General features: G+C 49.1%; 1 protein-coding gene across 1 annotated transcript; it reads left to right on the plus strand.

The window, feature by feature from the left end:
• The first annotated feature begins 1,117 nt into the window (after positions 1-1,117).
• On the plus strand, positions 1,118-2,265 carry LOC120669154. Its single transcript, XM_039948954.1, has 3 exons — positions 1,118-1,494; positions 1,636-1,750; positions 1,864-2,265. Exons 1-3 carry the CDS (start codon positions 1,118-1,120, stop codon positions 2,263-2,265), a joined length of 894 nt encoding a protein of 297 aa, XP_039804888.1.
• Positions 2,266-16,988: the final 14,723 nt, after the last annotated feature.

A 16,988-nucleotide genomic window follows, 5' to 3' on the forward strand; every position in this document is an offset into this window, starting at 1 on the left:
GAACGAGGCATGCTGGAAGTCGAGTTCCTCTCCTGAAGTCGGGTCAGATCGGATCTGACCGAAGGTTGCTGGGTCGGGCAGTCGTACTCGGATGTGATCCTAATACGTCGCGGCGGTGTTGCGGAGTCCGAGAGGAATCCGACCCGGGTCATCGTGGCGCAGGAGCATGTCCTTGCCGAGCCTGATGCATTCGGCAATAGATCTGCTGACTTGATCTATCTGGGAGATGAGATCATCGGCAGACCTAGCTGGGCGACGGGTTGTCCTAGGAAGAGCGGTTGCCACATAGTCCGCCTCGGGTTGGGAACCCTAAGCGCAGTAGATCTTGGGGTGACCAGATCAGATCTGGTTCTAGTAGACGTGTTGCCAAGTTCCCAGAGAACACGGTCGGGGTCGTCGCTAAGGCGAAGTGCGAATTCGCCGAGTCGAATGCACTCGGCAATGGATATGCTGACGCGATCTATCTAGAAGATCAGGTCATCAGCAGATTCATCAGGGCAACGGGTCACCCTGGTTGACGTGGCTGCCACGTTGTGGCTCTCGGATTCGGAAATCCGAGAGGCGGTAGGCGCTTGAGGGGTTAGATCGGATCTAACCCTAGGGGCGTCATGGCCTCCGGTGGCTGGAGGACCTTTGTTCGGGGTTGTATTAGGTTTTGCAGGATGCTGCGAAAAGGTGGAGCGAGTCTATGGGTTGGCCTACGTCTCCTTTATATAGACTAGGAGGCGTAGGGGTACAAGGAATGATATACTCGGGTTGTTTTACAAGGAAGGAGGTCGGTTAAGATCCCTAGATATCTGGGTCTCTAGCTGGAGCCCCTCGTCCTGATCCTCTGAAGATCCTTTCCGCACACGGCCGAGTCCTGTATGCCGAGTAGTCCTAGCCGAGTCACCGAGCAGGGTAGTCACCCGGGTTCCGGGGACCCCACTCGGCTGGGAGGTATATAGATCTACCTCCGTCAATCAGAAAACACGAAACCAAGTTCTATGGTTTGGAGTTCCACCACGTCCCCAGGGACGACAATGTGGCGGCTGATGTCATGTCCAAGCTTGGATCCAAGCGGTCTATCGTACCACCCGACGTATTCGTTCAAGCTCTCAGAAGCCCCACGGTCAAGATGGAAGAGGAGCCTCCCACAAAGCCTAATATGGTCCCGGCCATAGGACAGGAGGTCCTAACCCTCGACACTGATTGGTGCTCCCCAATCATCGACTTCATCAAGAACAACAAAAGCTATCCAAAGGGAAAGGAACACAAGAAGCTTGCTCGTCGATCAAGCAAATACGTCATCATCGGAACCAAGCTGTTCAAGCACTCGGCTTCCTCAGGAACCCTACGGAAATGCATCACACAGGATGAAGGAATCCGACTCCTTAGCGATATCCACTCGGGTATCTGCGGCAACCACACGAGCGCTTCCACCCTCGTGGAGAAAGCCTTCCGATCAGGCTTCTACTGGCCCACGGCTCTGGCCGACGCTAGGAACATCGACAGGTGATGTCCCGGGTGCCAGTTCTTCTCCAAGCAGCAGCACGTCCCGACTCAGGCCTTGCGGACCATACTGCCGTCCTGGCCCTTCGCTTGTTGGGGACTCGACTCGGTGGGACCCCTAAATACGGCTGTCGGCGGATACAGTCACATATTCGTGGCCATTGACAAGTTCACAAAATGGATCGAAGTCAAGCTGGTGACAGCCACTACAGCAGTTAAGGCAGCCGAGTTCATCGAGGAGATATCACACCGATTTGGGGTATCTAACCGGATCATCACAGATCTAGGCACTTCATTCACGGGCTTTGAGTTCTAGGACTACTGCCAAGAAAGCTGCATCAACGTCTACTATGCCTCCGTGGTGCACCCCAGGTGCAATGCCATGTTGAAAGGGCCAACGGCTTGATCCTCCAGGGGCTCAAAGCCAGAATTTTCGACCCGATCAAAAAGTATGGTGCAAAATGGCTCCAAAAACTACCCAGAGTAGTTTGGGGACTTCGCACGCAAAGAAGCCGGGCCAGCGGCTACTCACCATTCTTCATGGTGTACGGTTTTGAAGCAGTCTTGCCCTCAGACATAGCTTTTGGTGCTCCGCGCACCCAGAACTACAACGAGAACAAAGCTGAGGCGACTCGATGCACGGACATCAACTCGGCAGAGGAGCACTGCCTGACGGCCTCCATGCAGCACGCGAGATATGAGCAGCAGCTCCGGCGCTATCATAATCACAACGTCCATGAGCGCGACTTCAATGTCGGCGACCTGGTTCTATGACGAATCCAGTCGACCACCGGCGCTCATAAACTGCCTTCCCCATGGGAAGGCCCCTTTGTAGTCAGTGGGATAGTGGTTCTTGGAACCTACCACCTACAGAGGCCAGACGGTACAGATGTGGGCAACCCATGGGATATCGAACACCTGCGTCGCTTCTATCCGTAGAAGCATACGTAATGCAAAACTATGTACCCATCTACTCATTCAATGAAGCTTATTACATTTCTAATATTGCATACCACTTGTCTTCGTTCTTTACCGAGTCGTTTTCAACACGCTTGGGGGCTGTGTCTCGGCCACCCAGCCAGCCTCCACTCGGAGTCCGACCAGTCGGAATTGAAGGAGGCGATGACGACGTGAAGCAATGATTGGGACCACGACTTTGTACAAGAAGAAGTTGAAGGAAAATGGAGGCAACAAAGGTGAAGATACATTGAAGATTATATTCATAGACATGAGGGAAGGACTTCAAGAATTGCAAGATGGTCCATCTTCTCCTTCCACGCCTAGCATCATGCTAAGCATGGGGGAGGATTTCGTGGACAAGGAAGAAAGATCTCATGGAGTGAGATAATCACGGTTGCCACAAGATGCTCATGATTCTTCTTACATGCTTAGGACAATGCTTAAGTATGGGGGAGGTCGCGCTACACTTCATTACGAGCATCGAGAAGGACGGTAATTCTTCCTCAACTCTCTCTTTTTCTAAATGCTTGTACATATATGCCTTCAACCATAGATGCAACTTTTGTATATCTCTCCCTGTAATAACAGAGCTACTAGGAGTACAACCTAGATTTGTTTTTGTTTTCAATGAATGATAACTACCATCACTTTGTGCTCACCACATTGATACATTTTGGCAATGCCTTATGCTTATGGAAAAATGATGAAAGTTGCTGCTTTGTTTTACCTACGCTATGTTGTATATGACTTGACCATTTGCTCTCAATTAAATGGAATTAAAATGATTAAATACCGGCTCTTTTATTTGTGGAGGTTAAATGACTAAATTCTAGACCCACATATTCTATGTTGCTCTTTGATTTAAGTCTGTCGATGACCTTACACCTTGTGTTGTTTAATTTGAAAACTTAATTCCTATGCTATCTACATTTGTGAATCTCTTGCAAAGTTCTACCTACCAAAGCCTATACATACATATTCTTTCATGATGAAACCTTTAGATTGCAAACTTATATTTTGAAGAGTTGGATTAAGATTGATTTCTTTGGTATGAGACTAAGAAGCTGGTCATTCCGTTTTTTTGTGTAACCTTCTTTCTGCTAGCCTATTTATCCATGCATTATGAGTTTCTACTTCGGGAATTTTGCAAACCTCGCTGGATATCCACCCTAAACCAAAAATATCTTTTTGTGATTACCTCCTTGACCACAACCCAATTTGAGTATGGATTATCATTTCGACGGAATCAAAAGAATCAAGGGCACCATATAAAGAAAAGTTTTGGGAAACAAGGCTCCCCGGAGATTCAAGAGGTTCGACGAAGAAGAAGGTGAATTTAAGATACTTACCCTAGCTAGTTGGTTCTCCCACTATTCATACTCGAGGACGAGCATTCGTTCAAACATGGGGGGATGGCTGGGTAAGTATTCTATGTTATCAAAACTTCTAAGGAGCAAAAAGAAAGAAAAAAAAGAAAGAAAGAGAAAAATAGAAAAATGAAAAAAAAGGAGAAAAGTAAAGAAAAATGAAAGAAAAAAAGAGAAGAATAAAATGCTCCTTAGCTCTTTTTGGCTTCATTAATTTTCCAAGTTACTTTGAAGAATTATTCCATGCTCAAATCTTCCAACCATGTGCAATCCGATAATGAGAACTTCATTTGTGTCTCGGGATCATCCATTTGTCACTTGCACATGTCCACCTATCTAAATGTGTGTGTTTCATCTTTCTCCCTCTCCAATATTATTCTCCAATGTCCTTTTTGACTAGTGTCGGTAATTCCATTAGTTCTCTCTCTTAGTTTGATAATATCTCAAGTATAATGTTTTGCTAGGACTGTTTTTACCTACTAAGCTCCACATAAGCCTTCCACTTTTATATATGAGTAGAATAGGTTGAAGACAATCTAATGTAGGCTTGAGCGACTTGATGAGATGAGTGTTTCCATGATCTTTCGCAAGAGAACCTCACTTACGTTTGATAAGCATTCTTTTGAAAACTCTTCACGATAAAACAAGGTAAAGGTTTGAAGTTCGCTTAAGTTTGAGAGCATGGCATTTATTTATTATTGTGGCTTGTTATTTAATTGCTAGTCTATCTTCCATAATGAAAAAGTAACCGGTCACAACATGAACTTAAATGCTAAATACTTGAGAGAGCAATATGCCTTGTTATGTATGACTAAGTGCAGAGAGGACATTAAGGGGCAACGCTAATTTCTTTATAAGCAAAGCTCCTGGACTTATCGAGGACGAGCAAGGTTTAAGCATGGGGGGAATGTTAGCGCTCCTTAAGTACCAATTTTATCCCTTGTTTATCCTTGATAATGGCATGAATTTAATATCAAAATCACTAACCGTCCTAACCCCGGCATAATTATTGGTCATTTTCACATTTGCACATATATTTTGGAGGAACTTCGTTTTTGCAGGTTTTTGGCCTATTTTGGAGCATGAAATGATGAGGCCCGTGATCGAGTGCTGACACGGAGAAAGACGAAGGCCAAAGCCCAAAGAAGGACCAAAGCCCATGTTGATTCGAAGTCCATTCATGCACATCCATCCTCCAAGAGAGCCCAAAGGACCAAGCCCACAAAGATGAGATCAAGATACTTCGGGATTAAGCAAAACAAATGAAGATTTAAGGAAGGATTCCCTATCCTATCCTTTCCTCGAAGATATCTCCAAGATAACGACGTCCAAAGGTGTGCAATCGTGAAGGACATAAACTCTAGAAGATGCGAGGAGTCTACACGCGAAAGATGAGACCGAGGTGGGCCTGAAAGAGGGTAGGCCGGCCGGCCTAGACCCATGAGACGGCCAGCCTAGCCCGTTTCCGAGGTGGTTCGGCCTCACCTTCGACCGGTGGCTTCCTCGGCTCATAAATAGCTCGCACCTTATTCAACTCGCGGCATCCATCCACCCAGAACTCAACGAAAACCTAGGGCCAAGACCGGAGGGAGATGACGGCCACCGCAAGTCTTCAAAGTTGTCTAGGAGATGGCTTAGACCGCCCCTAGCCGCCATGGCCTCCCTGCGTGGTTGTGCCATGGTGGAGTTCATGAGCTAGTTGGAGTCGTCAATGGTATGTACTCGGTGGTGGCGATCCAAATGAATCTATTATGTGAGTAATGATAATCATGTCTTCCGAATCTTTTAGCAACCATGTTCTCTCTTTCGATTTCGTTCTTTTCTTTGGGTTTGCTTCATCCTAGATCTATTATCGAGATAGATTGCTTAGCATGATCTTGTAGTCATGGTGGCTAGAGGTTCATGGCGGAACTACCAAAGGGGGTTCGACTTGCTTCAGGGTGCTTTCTGATGAGCCCATGGCTCCCCACAATGTTACACTTAATAATGTCCTATTGAACAAAGGGAAGGATTCAATTATTTGGGGTAGCAATAATATAAACAATTCTACGACAATTAAGCTTGGTGAATTTAATATTCATATGAAGCATGGAGAGAGGGCCAAGGAGACGAGTCAGGCTGTTTCATCTAGTGTGTTGCCGTGCAACCTTCTTTTCAAGGGAATTAATCTGCGCAAAAATATAGAGAAGAAAAGAGGATATTTCTATATTGGTTCTATACAGGTGAGACTTAAAGAAGGGACACAAATTCCATGGAAGAGAAAATTGATTGGCTCCAACTGTAAAGCATCAACGAAACAGGCTGAATTGGAATAGGATTCGCAAGCTAGCCGGATTATTTTAATACAACTATATGCATGTACGTGGGTTGTAGAGCATCTGGCTATATGGTTTGTTTTGTTAGACTCGTAATAGGTGCAGTCAGGCCATGTTGGCCGAGTCCAAGTTAAGTCCAGGTGCCTGCGCGCACTTATATTGGGCAGCGTTCCCTGTAAACGGAGGACTTGTTTTGATCGTGGATTTTCCTGTCCAGCCGTCGCTCCTCCTCGACCGGAACCCTAGATGGCGATCCCATCTATTATCATGAGTTGAAGCTGATCCTCTCGTCGGATTTGCGTGGAGTGCGTGATCGAGTTGCTACTACTCGGGTGCGTCACTTGGATTTCTTGTTGAGATCCCTCTTCTTCTGATCGTATTCTTCGGAAGCACGGGTGGGAGAAGGTCGCTGTTATTAGGGTTTGGTCTGCAATCTTGTAAGCCAATCCTTATATCTATCTTTGCTGGCTGATTATTGAGGGACATATTTGAGTTGTTTATTCCAACGGTGGTGAACTACTGCTGCTATCTTGTTTGGGTCTGTGCTTACGCGAGGTTTGTTTGCTGTGATTGGTTGGCAAGAGAAATTAATCTATACTATTACTCGCGAGAATACAACTACGTTTTGGAGTTAGTAGCTATTGGCTGAGATTTTATTTGTCTTGCCCGTGTGCTAATTCAGATTATATTGATTATTGATTCTTGTACCGTGAAAGATTGGGCAAATCTTTGGACAGCGTAGGCGTGTCCTTATCATTTGGTATCACGAGACAGGTTGTTCACGGTACTCTGCTAATTTTTGGTGATGGATTACTCTTTTGACGTATACCTTGAGTTTGTACCGATGTTGTGTGCAACAACATCTCCATCAGAATACTATGAGTGGGAGGATGCTATAATAAATTGTTATTCTATTGATGAATTGCCGTTAAACCAGCTGGCTAATTTGGCAAAACGAAGCTTCTCTATTTCTGTGTCATTATGGTTCCGAAGAATGCAGCTGGAACATGGTGATGACTATTGCACTTCTTGGTATGCAATGAAGGAGGCGTTGCGCCGACGCTTTGCTCCTCCTTTTGAGCCAGAGAAGAATATATTATCAAGTAGTGGGAGTTCTGATTTGGTTGCTTCTAAATTTTCTTCTACTACACCATTTGAGAAGAATAATTCTACTAACCAGCCGGCTATCATGGGATTTCCTAGTGATATTCCTACAGCCACATCCATTGTTGGAGAAGATGTCCCATTGAATACTAGTATTTCAGATATTTATTCTCCACTTGAGCAGCAGGCTGGAGTGCCTGAGCAAATCTCTATTGATGAGAGGGTGGATCTTTCTTTAGCATCAGGGCTGCATGCTACTGATTCTTCTTGTGATACTCAGCCTGACATTAAAATTGATGATAATGATGTTGCATCAAATGGGTTATCTATGATGGCACGGGAAGTTCACAGTGATTGTACTACTATTGGTGTGAGAGGGCAGCGATCTAATATATTTCACTCGGAATGCAAAGTTCATGATAAGGTATGCAAACTAATTATTGATGGTGGTAGCTTCACTAATGTTATTAGCTCAGATTTAGTACATGCCTTGTCCTTATCTACATGGAGGCTTCCTAGTCCTTGTTACATGCAATGGATGAATCAAAGTGGCACGCTGAAAATTACTCATAAGGTGCGAGTAAAATTTTCTATTGGAAATTATATGGATACAGTAGATTGTGCTGTTGCGCCGATGAGTGCATGTCATTTGTTGTTGGGAAGACCATGGCAGTTTGATGTTGATGCAACACATGGTGGTCGTTCCAATAATTATTCTTTTGTGCACAAGGGAGTTCATCATGTGCTGAAACCAATGCCGGAGAGTGCTATTAAGGCTATCATTTTTCCTCATGTGAAAGTAAAGAAAAAGGTTGCTGAAATTGTCCCAAAGTCGAGGACGACTTTGCTTCAAGGGACGGAGAATGATGTGAATATTCCTACTCCAGAAGCAGCAGCTAGTGAGTCCAAAGTTAACAATGCTGATCCAAAAGCAGTAGCTGTGAAGCAACAAGATATTAATAAGGATGAAATTAGAATTGACAAAAATATGAATGGTGTATTCCCAGTTTCGAGTGAGAAGTCTTTCAAAAATATGTCAAAGTCGAGGACGACTTTGTTTCAAGGGGAAGAGGATGATGAGCCCATGGCTCCCCACAATGTTACACTTAATAATGTCCTATTGAACAAAGGGAAGGATTCAATTATTTGGGGTAGCAATAATATAAACAATTCTACGACAATTAAGCTTGGTGAATTTAATATTCATATGAAGCATGGAGAGAGGGCCAAGGAGACGAGTCAGGCTGTTTCATCTAGTGTGTTGCCGTGCAACCTTCTTTTCAAGGGAATTAATCTGCGCAAAAATATAGAGAAGAAAAGAGGATATTTCTATATTGGTTCTATACAGGTGAGACTTAAAGAAGGGACACAAATTCCATGGAAGAGAAAATTGATTGGCTCCAACTGTAAAGCATCAACGAAACAGGCTGAATTGGAATAGGATTCGCAAGCTAGCCGGATTATTTTAATACAACTATATGCATGTACGTGGGTTGTAGAGCATCTGGCTATATGGTTTGTTTTGTTAGACTCGTAATAGGTGCAGTCAGGCCATGTTGGCCGAGTCCAAGTTAAGTCCAGGTGCCTGCGCGCACTTATATTGGGCAGCGTTCCCTGTAAACGGAGGACTTGTTTTGATCGTGGATTTTCCTGTCGAGCCGTCGCTCCTCCTCGACCGGAACCCTAGATGGCGATCCCATCTATTATCATGAATTGAAGCTGATCCTCTTGTCGGATTTGCGTGGAGTGCGTGATCGAGTTGCTACTACTCGGGTGCGTCACTTGGATTTCTTGTTGAGATCCCTCTTCTTCTGATCGTATTCTTCGGAAGCACGGGTGGGAGAAGGTCGCTGTTATTAGGGTTTGGTCTGCAATCTTGTAAGCCAATCCTTATATCTATCTTTGCTGGCTGATTATTGAGGGACATATTTGAGTTGTTTATTCCAACGGTGGTGAACTACTGCTGCTATCTTGTTTGGGTCTGTGCTTACGCGAGGTTTGTTTGCTGTGATTGGTTGGCAAGAGAAATTAATCTATACTATTACTCGCGAGAATACAACTACGTTTTGGAGTTAGTAGCTATTGGCTGAGATTTTATTTGTCTTGCCCGTGTGCTAATTCAGATTATATTGATTATTGATTCTTGTACCGTGAAAGATTGGGCAAATCTTTGGACAGCGTAGGCGTGTCCTTATCACTTTCGTCCAAAGGGGGGCGTCGTGACAGAGCATTGCTTTAAGTAGATGGGGTATCGAAGGATCGGATTGGAGATTTTGGGTTTAAAGATGCCATTAATTGAGATGCATGATTTATTTGCTCGTTAGCTTGAACTACAACTAGATGACAATAGGCCTAGTCATGTCTTTGGTTTTGCTATGGTTACGCCTATGTTCATGGATGAGATCAACCTTTACACAACACTCATATCTATTAAAGGTTACTCTATATGTGCAATTCATGCTTCATGTTAGGATAGATCCGTTAGATTACATGGAAAATCTTGGGTAGTTCTTTGTCGATCCACGGATTGATAAACCTTGGGGGAATACTCTAAGGGAAAAGCTACACGATCCCGTGCGCTTGCGGTATATAAATTGGGGCGCTAAGGAGCGTCAACAAAGAACAACCCAGTTCGCCCTTTCTGAACACAGCCGAGTACGTCCAGGAACCACTCCATGTCATCCTGACCGAACGCGCACATTGATGATCCGCTCTCAAGCGCCATTCAAAGGGCTCAGAGTCTGCTTTCCACCTACTTGGCAAATTTAGAAAAGAACTCGGACCATGGGCTTAACAATAACATTAAAATTAAAAACATTATTTACATAAATATTGTTCATGGTCACCTCTGACCAACTTTCTTCGCATCAAAAGGAATAAATCAAACTCCTAGAGATCAGCAGCCTACAGCTCGGCCACGATGCGCTCGGCGATCTCCAGGACGGCGGCGTGGTTGGCCTCCCACTCAACATCCGAGCAATCCTCCGGGATGCCGTCTCCCACCGGGTCTAGGCCCGCCTCCGAGAGATGGGTCTTCACAAGACCTAGGGTGTGCTGCACAGCATCCTTGGCAGATCCCCGGATGCAGGCCTCCAGTCGGCCGCGGGATGCCTCTAGCCTCTCGGCCAGGCTCCCGCCAGCTGCCACGCCTTCGGGCTCAAAAGCCCCGAGCAGTGCCTCCAGCAGCCTGCTCAGGCGATCCAGCGTCGCCCGGCCCTGCGACACCTGCTCCTCCGCTTCTGCAAAAAGCACCCGGCTGGGTCAGCCCAAGCCGAAGAACATGACAAAAAGAACACAGCATATGATCTCTGGGTCATACCTCTCCGAGCCTCCCGCTCCAGGCGAAGCTTCTCCTCGGTCGCGGCCGCCCACGCCTCGGCCACCTCTCGGAGCTTCTGCAGCTCCTCGTTGGCTTTGGTGCAGGCTTCCAGCTCTACACAAAAGGAAATCAGAGACCAAACAGCGTGCAAAGAACTCGGAAGAAGTCATCCCGACTACATACCGTGCTTCTTCTTGCGCAGAGCATCGTCGGCCTTGACCTTGTCGGCCTCCAGACGGCGGCTCCCTGCCTCCAGCTCGGCCACCCTGGCCTCGAGCTCCGCCACTCATTCGAGGGCGGCGCTCCTCCTGGCCAGCTCCTGGGCGGCCTGCTCGGACATATCCACAAGAGCCTGATGAAGACACAGGCGTTACACGACAACACCTCCAAGAACAAGTCGGCTTCACAAAAGGAGAGATGCATGGAGCTTACCTCGACCCATTCATGGGTCAACTTGGCACACTCGATCATGTGGCTGCCGAGCGACTCGTCCTCTGTGGCCTCCACCTATGCTGGCAGGGGCCTTACCCCCTCGGTGGGCTCAGTCTGGGCCCTCTCCGCCTCGACGGCCGGGACCTCGACGGACCTTACCTCCTCAATGGCCGGGACATCTATGGCCCCGACCCCAACGTTCACTGCCCCTTCGTCGCGGGGCAGGTCCTGCATCTCCATGTCACGGGGAGGGGGGAGACCCTGTTGCTGGCCTCCTCCTCCTCCTTCCTCTCCTCCTCGTGGCGGGCTCGGCTCTTCAATGGGCTCACCCGCGGCGAGGTCAGCCTCGCGGCATCACTGGAGCCACCCTCATTAGATGACTCCTCCGCCTTCCTCTTGGCGCCGCTGAGCGCCGCCCTCCTACAGCGACAACAAGGGCATTAAGAGATGAATCCAGGAAACAAAAATCAAGACTGAATTGCATCAGAAGCAGAGTTTACCCGCCACTGCGACGCAGCGGGAACTTCAGCCTCAGTGATGCGGTCGGCGGTGTCCCAGAGCCGGCGCGTGGGGATGCCTCTTCCCCGCGCAGCTGGCCCAGCGACTGGGCCGCCTCTTCCTCGACTCGGGGGCCGGCCAGCGCCGACCCCACCTCAGTGGTGGCCGGGGGCGCCGATGCCCCCGGACTTTGCTCGTCCCCTTCCGGGTCGAGCTCTTCTGCGTCTGTTGCGCTGCCGCCAACCCAGCTTTCGACAGCTGGATCTTCCTAACGGCACGGCGCGTCTTCCTCAATAGGGCGCCAGACGTCGGCAGCCCTGAGGCTCCGGTGATCTCCACCTCCGGCTCGCTCCCCACGGAGGAGTCGGAGGATGTTGACGCTCCTTACAGCGCCAATTTACGTACCGCAAGCGCACGGATCGTGTAGCTTTTCCCTTAGAGTATTCCCCCAAGGTTTATCAATCCACGGAACAAGTGTATTACTATGCTTGACTAAGCACTAATGATGTTGGTAAAAGATCTATATTGAGTGTTTGAGTGTGAAATAGATCTAATCTAACCAATCTAATCTAATCTAGACTAGTGAGCAATGATAGATGTGTGCACAAAATATGAAGAGCATTTGTCCATAGGGTCTAGGATCACTAGAGATGTAATCGCCAAGCAATGAAGAATGGATCTAATCTACCAAGGGTGTTTTCCAAGATCAAAATCTTTCCCTCCCACATACTGTCACTACACGAGGATAATCGGTAATGAATCAACAAGAACACGATAGTTGATGTAATCTAAGTAAACCATGCAAGAGCAAAGCAAACCTAAAGCCAAGTCGCGAACTATTAGGCATCAAAGCATCATCAACAAGAATCGTGATAGATCAATCTCATAAAGGATTCGGCAATTACAACTCAAGATCTTCTTACAACCCCATGAACAAATGAGGACTTTACCCCATGAAGCTAAGCGAAGCGTAGTCGATCATGGTGACGAAATCTCCGGCAAGGGATGGATCCCTTACTGTCCTCCAACTTGCAGCGGTGCCGAGGGACGATGAGGCCTCCGGTGTCGCCTTTCTCTTGTGTCTAACTCGAATGTATCTCTAGATGCTCTTCTCTGGATCCTCTCGATGCCCCCCTCTTTGACGGCGGCTTCGGGGTATTTATAGGCAGATATGGTCGGTGGTTTTGGTAAAACATAGATTAGGGTTGACGCATACTTCGTGCTGAAGAAAACTGAGACCGATTGGGCTCCGAAATGGGCTAGGCCGGCCGGCCCAAGGGCTCCAGGCCGGCCGGCCTGGGCCCTTTCTGGCCCCTTTCGGTCCCATCTTTCGCGTGTGGCCTCTTCCTCTTATTCCTCATCTTAGCCCAGTTGTAACCATACGTCAAAACATCTCCGAAAATGTCCAATTTCCTGTCAAAATGCAACATGCTCCAAAATCCAGGACAAAATCGAAAACGGTCAAGTTCGGGTGCAAAGTGGCGGGTTGGTACATGAATCATCCCGAAGAATTTACCAAAATAACTCCTAATCATATAGTAAAATGGGTACTTAAGGAGCGCCAACAGAGGAAAAATCAGCATCCTTTCCAGGGTCCCCCTCAGGCAGAGGAGCGGGGGACCAGTACTCCAAGACTTTGGCCTGCACAAGCGCCGAGTTGTTATACATCCCAATGGGCGTACTCGGAAAAATAGAGCAAAACAGAGGAAACAACTCAGAACGAACAAAAACAACTCGGCAGGATTCAAGAATACTTACGGAGTCGATCGGCCACTTCAGGCAGTGGACTTTGGGGCAACCCTTGTCCCGGATCTGCCCAGCCATGATGCGGGTGACCCGGTTCGCGATCTCGTCCCGGGGAACCTTGCGTTCATGTCCCCGGGTGGGGTCTCGGTGACCCCATTACTCGAAGGCCGGGTGAACCCTCTCCTGTATCGACTGCGTGAGCCGCCTGCAGAAGGAAATGGCACCCCGGCCCCCGTCAGGCCCCGTGCCGACAAGTCGGCGATCTCGTTGAGGAGGCGCTCCACCTGCGCCATCTCCTCGGCGGCCGGCGGCTCTTCCCAGCATGCCTTGTACTCCGGCGCGCGGCCGGTGCGCGCCGGGAGGCAGGGCGCCTGGTTCGCCACCTCGAACCACTCTCGCGCCCACCCCTTGTTGGTGTCGCGTAGCTCGAAGTCAGGGTAGACGCTCCCCTGGCACAGTGAGAAGGCAGCCCCGCCCACAATGTTCGGACGAGCGTTGGACGAGTGCCCCTTGAGGCGGTACAGAGCCCGCCACAAGTTCAAGTGGGGAGCGATCCCCAAATAACCCTCGTAGAGGTGGATGAAGATCACAATCTGTAACACCCGGTTTATAAAAGGACATAAACCGAGCAATCATATACGTGCCAGGATCAAGTCACACGTATATACAACAGAATGAATAATATATCATAGCACATATCACGTAAAAAGATATAATAAAGCGAATACGAATGTTATTTATTACATTAATGACAATAATGTCTGATACAGCGGAAGCGAAGTACAAAATACGAATAAAGCTCTCTGAAGCTGAAGCAGGGCGCCACAGGGGCGTCGACTGGGAGACGAACACCTAGAAGTCCTCGTAGTCCTGGTAGCGCTGGACGAACTCCCTCGTGTCGGCAGGAACTGAGCAGCAGTAGCGTAGCCAAGAGGAAAAAGTAGAGAAGAGGCAAGAGTGAGTACACAACTTGTACTCAACAAGTATAACACAAACTATGAGGCTCTAAGGTTGGCTGACTCAACTGCATTAGCTTTTAAGTGTTGGCAAGATTTTATTAAAGCTATTTACTACGAGTTGATGAATTAACATTAACCCAGTTACATAGTTATTAATCAAGTTTAATCATGTAACTACTGAGAACCAAACCAAAACCAAGCCACCAAGGTAACCCCGAGAAGCACCTCCCTCGTCGGAAGGAGATAACTCCACTAATCAAAAGGAGGATCTGGGCCGCTCATAACTGTGAGCACGGCTAGTATACCAGTTTTACACTCTGCAGAGGTTGCACATCTTTACCCACAAGTCGTGAGCTACGCTAGAGGTTCATCACACTTCCTTAGGTGAGATGACTAGCGACTCACTACGAGGACGTTACAAAGAATCTCGTTGGTAAGGCGTAACCGCGAGAGATAGGTCAGCGACGATGGGGCCCACCTCACGGGGGTACAAGCACAGGAGCGCAATCCAAGCACAGACCAGCCGGAGGAGCAGGGACCATTGAAGCTTACAACTCTTGCCCCGCAGGTAAGTTACTCCAAACCAAAAAGACCTAATTAGTAAGCCAAGTCTATCCCATTCTAGCCTTGTGGTAGCGCTGTTGTCCCAGGTTGTCGCTCTATGAACCGGTCCTTATGGAGAGTGGCCAACCAAGCACTAAGCACCGTGCTGGCCCCCTAAACCATGTTTCTACAAAAACATCTTTTAACGAGACGTGAGCCACTCATCCACACAGAGGGCCACTCTCAGAATTAAATTCAAGTAAACCATTAATCAAATTAATTAAAAAGGACCAGAGTGTGTTATAGCGCAGCAACCTAGCACAACTAACCAAAATGCAACCCAAAGGATATATATAAAGGATATAAAGTGGCTAGGAAATCCTTATAGGCATACAGTATTAAAATGCAGTATGAAAATGTATTTAAAAGTGATAGGTTGTTCATGTTATACTTGCCTTCCTCGTACTGCTCCTGCTGCTGCTCAAAGTACTCGGAAGACGGCTGCTCCTGGTACTGGTACTGGGGCTCCTCAAATGTATCAACGTCTACTCACGAACACATGGCCAAGACAATGCACGAAAATAAGCATACAGCAAACACTAACAAAAAGCTAAGAAACAGTACATCAATACATAACAACAGCACACTAAACTACTCTAAAACTATTCTACGCATTACAACGATCGCGTGGACATAAAGAACGCTAAAAACGGAGCTAAAACGCATAATCTAGGCTAAAAACAAGTTCTAGGGGCTTATTTGTAATAAAAACTAAGTTCCAGGGGGTTTTCTGCAAAAACCGAGGACCTAGACATAATTAAACACTAACTTCAGGGTCTAACTCGCAAAAACTTCAAGGCTGGACGGCGGCCACTATTTCTAAAGAGCTCAGGGGGCTAAGTGCTAAAAACAGGGCCTCTGCGTAAATATTTTTCTATACCGATGGACCGCGGGTTGATTTCAAGGAAGGTGGGGGTCTCTTATGCAAAAAGATCGGCCGAACCGGTATCTTCCATTTCCAGCCGCAGGATTTAGATCTGACGGCCTAGATCTAAAGTAACCTTGATCTAATCGCGGCCGCTTGCTTCGGATCGGACGGTTCAAGAGGGTTTGGGTGTGGGGCGGTGGCGGAACACGCCGGCGGCACGCTCCCGCGGCGGCGCGCGGGGAAAGACTCGCCGGAGTTCGCTAATCCGGCACTCCGGGGGTTGATTTGACCCGGGCTTGGGCCTGGGAGCATGCTCGCGGTATGCGCAAAGCACTAGAGGCAGGAGCGGGGCTCGGCCGGGCCTGGGCAGGGCTCGCCACGGCGAGGGGCGGACGGCGCGGCGGCGCATCGCCGGCGTGCGCGCGCAGGGGCTGCTGGGGTGCGCTATAGGCTACACTAGCAGGTCGAAAAGGAAGAGCGGGTGGAGGAGGTCCTCACCGAGACTCAAAACGAGCGTGGGGGTCGTGCAGGGGGTCCGGCAGCGAAGACCGGCGGCGAGTCGCGGCGGCGTTCGGTGACGGGTCGGTGCGGGGATGCCCTGGGCTCCGGATCCCCACGGGTAGGCGCGGCGTCGTGCTGTGAAGACGTCACGGGGGTTAGGATGGGCTGAAAGCCACTGGCGGCGATGAATTGGGGTAGCGGAGATGCTCACCGGCGTGGAGGCCTCTCCGCGGCGGAGCCTTTCGGTGGCGGTGATGTGAGGCAGAGGTGGAGGCTGCGGGATGGGGGAGTTCCGGGGTACGGCCGCGGCGTCAATTAAAGGGACTCCGGGTCTCTTGGCGTGCGTGCCACGACGGGAAAGCCAGCGAGATGCGCGGCCGGGATTGGCGTAGCGCGGAGATAGCGGATCGCCCCAACGGCCTGGCTTGATCCGGTCCTAGGGCGAGGCTTCTAGAAGGAGGGGAAGCTCTGGATGGCCGGCCAGTGGGCCTCGGGCGCGCGCACGGGTGGAGCGGGGCCACGGGCAGCGAGCAACGCGGAGCAGAGGGACTCGGGCGCGAGGTGGAAGAAGGAAGGTGGAGGAAGGGGCGCTGGCGGGTGGGCCAGAGCGGTCAGCGGAAGAGCACTAGCGTCGCGCGGGCGAGTGGCTGGCTTGCGGGCCTGGGCTGGAGCGAGCGGGAGAGCGGGGCGTGAGGAGTTGGGCCGCGCTGGCGCGAGCGCGCGTGCTGGGCCGAGGTGGAGGAGTGGCGCGCTTGCGGGCTGAAGGGGTGACGTGCGGGCTGGGCCGCCCGGGAAGGGAGAGGGAGAAGTGGGCTTGGGCTGGGG

The sequence above is a fragment of the Panicum virgatum genome, chromosome 4N (genome assembly GCF_016808335.1).
Source record: "Panicum virgatum strain AP13 chromosome 4N, P.virgatum_v5, whole genome shotgun sequence".
Lineage (NCBI taxonomy): Eukaryota > Viridiplantae > Streptophyta > Magnoliopsida > Poales > Poaceae > Panicum > Panicum virgatum.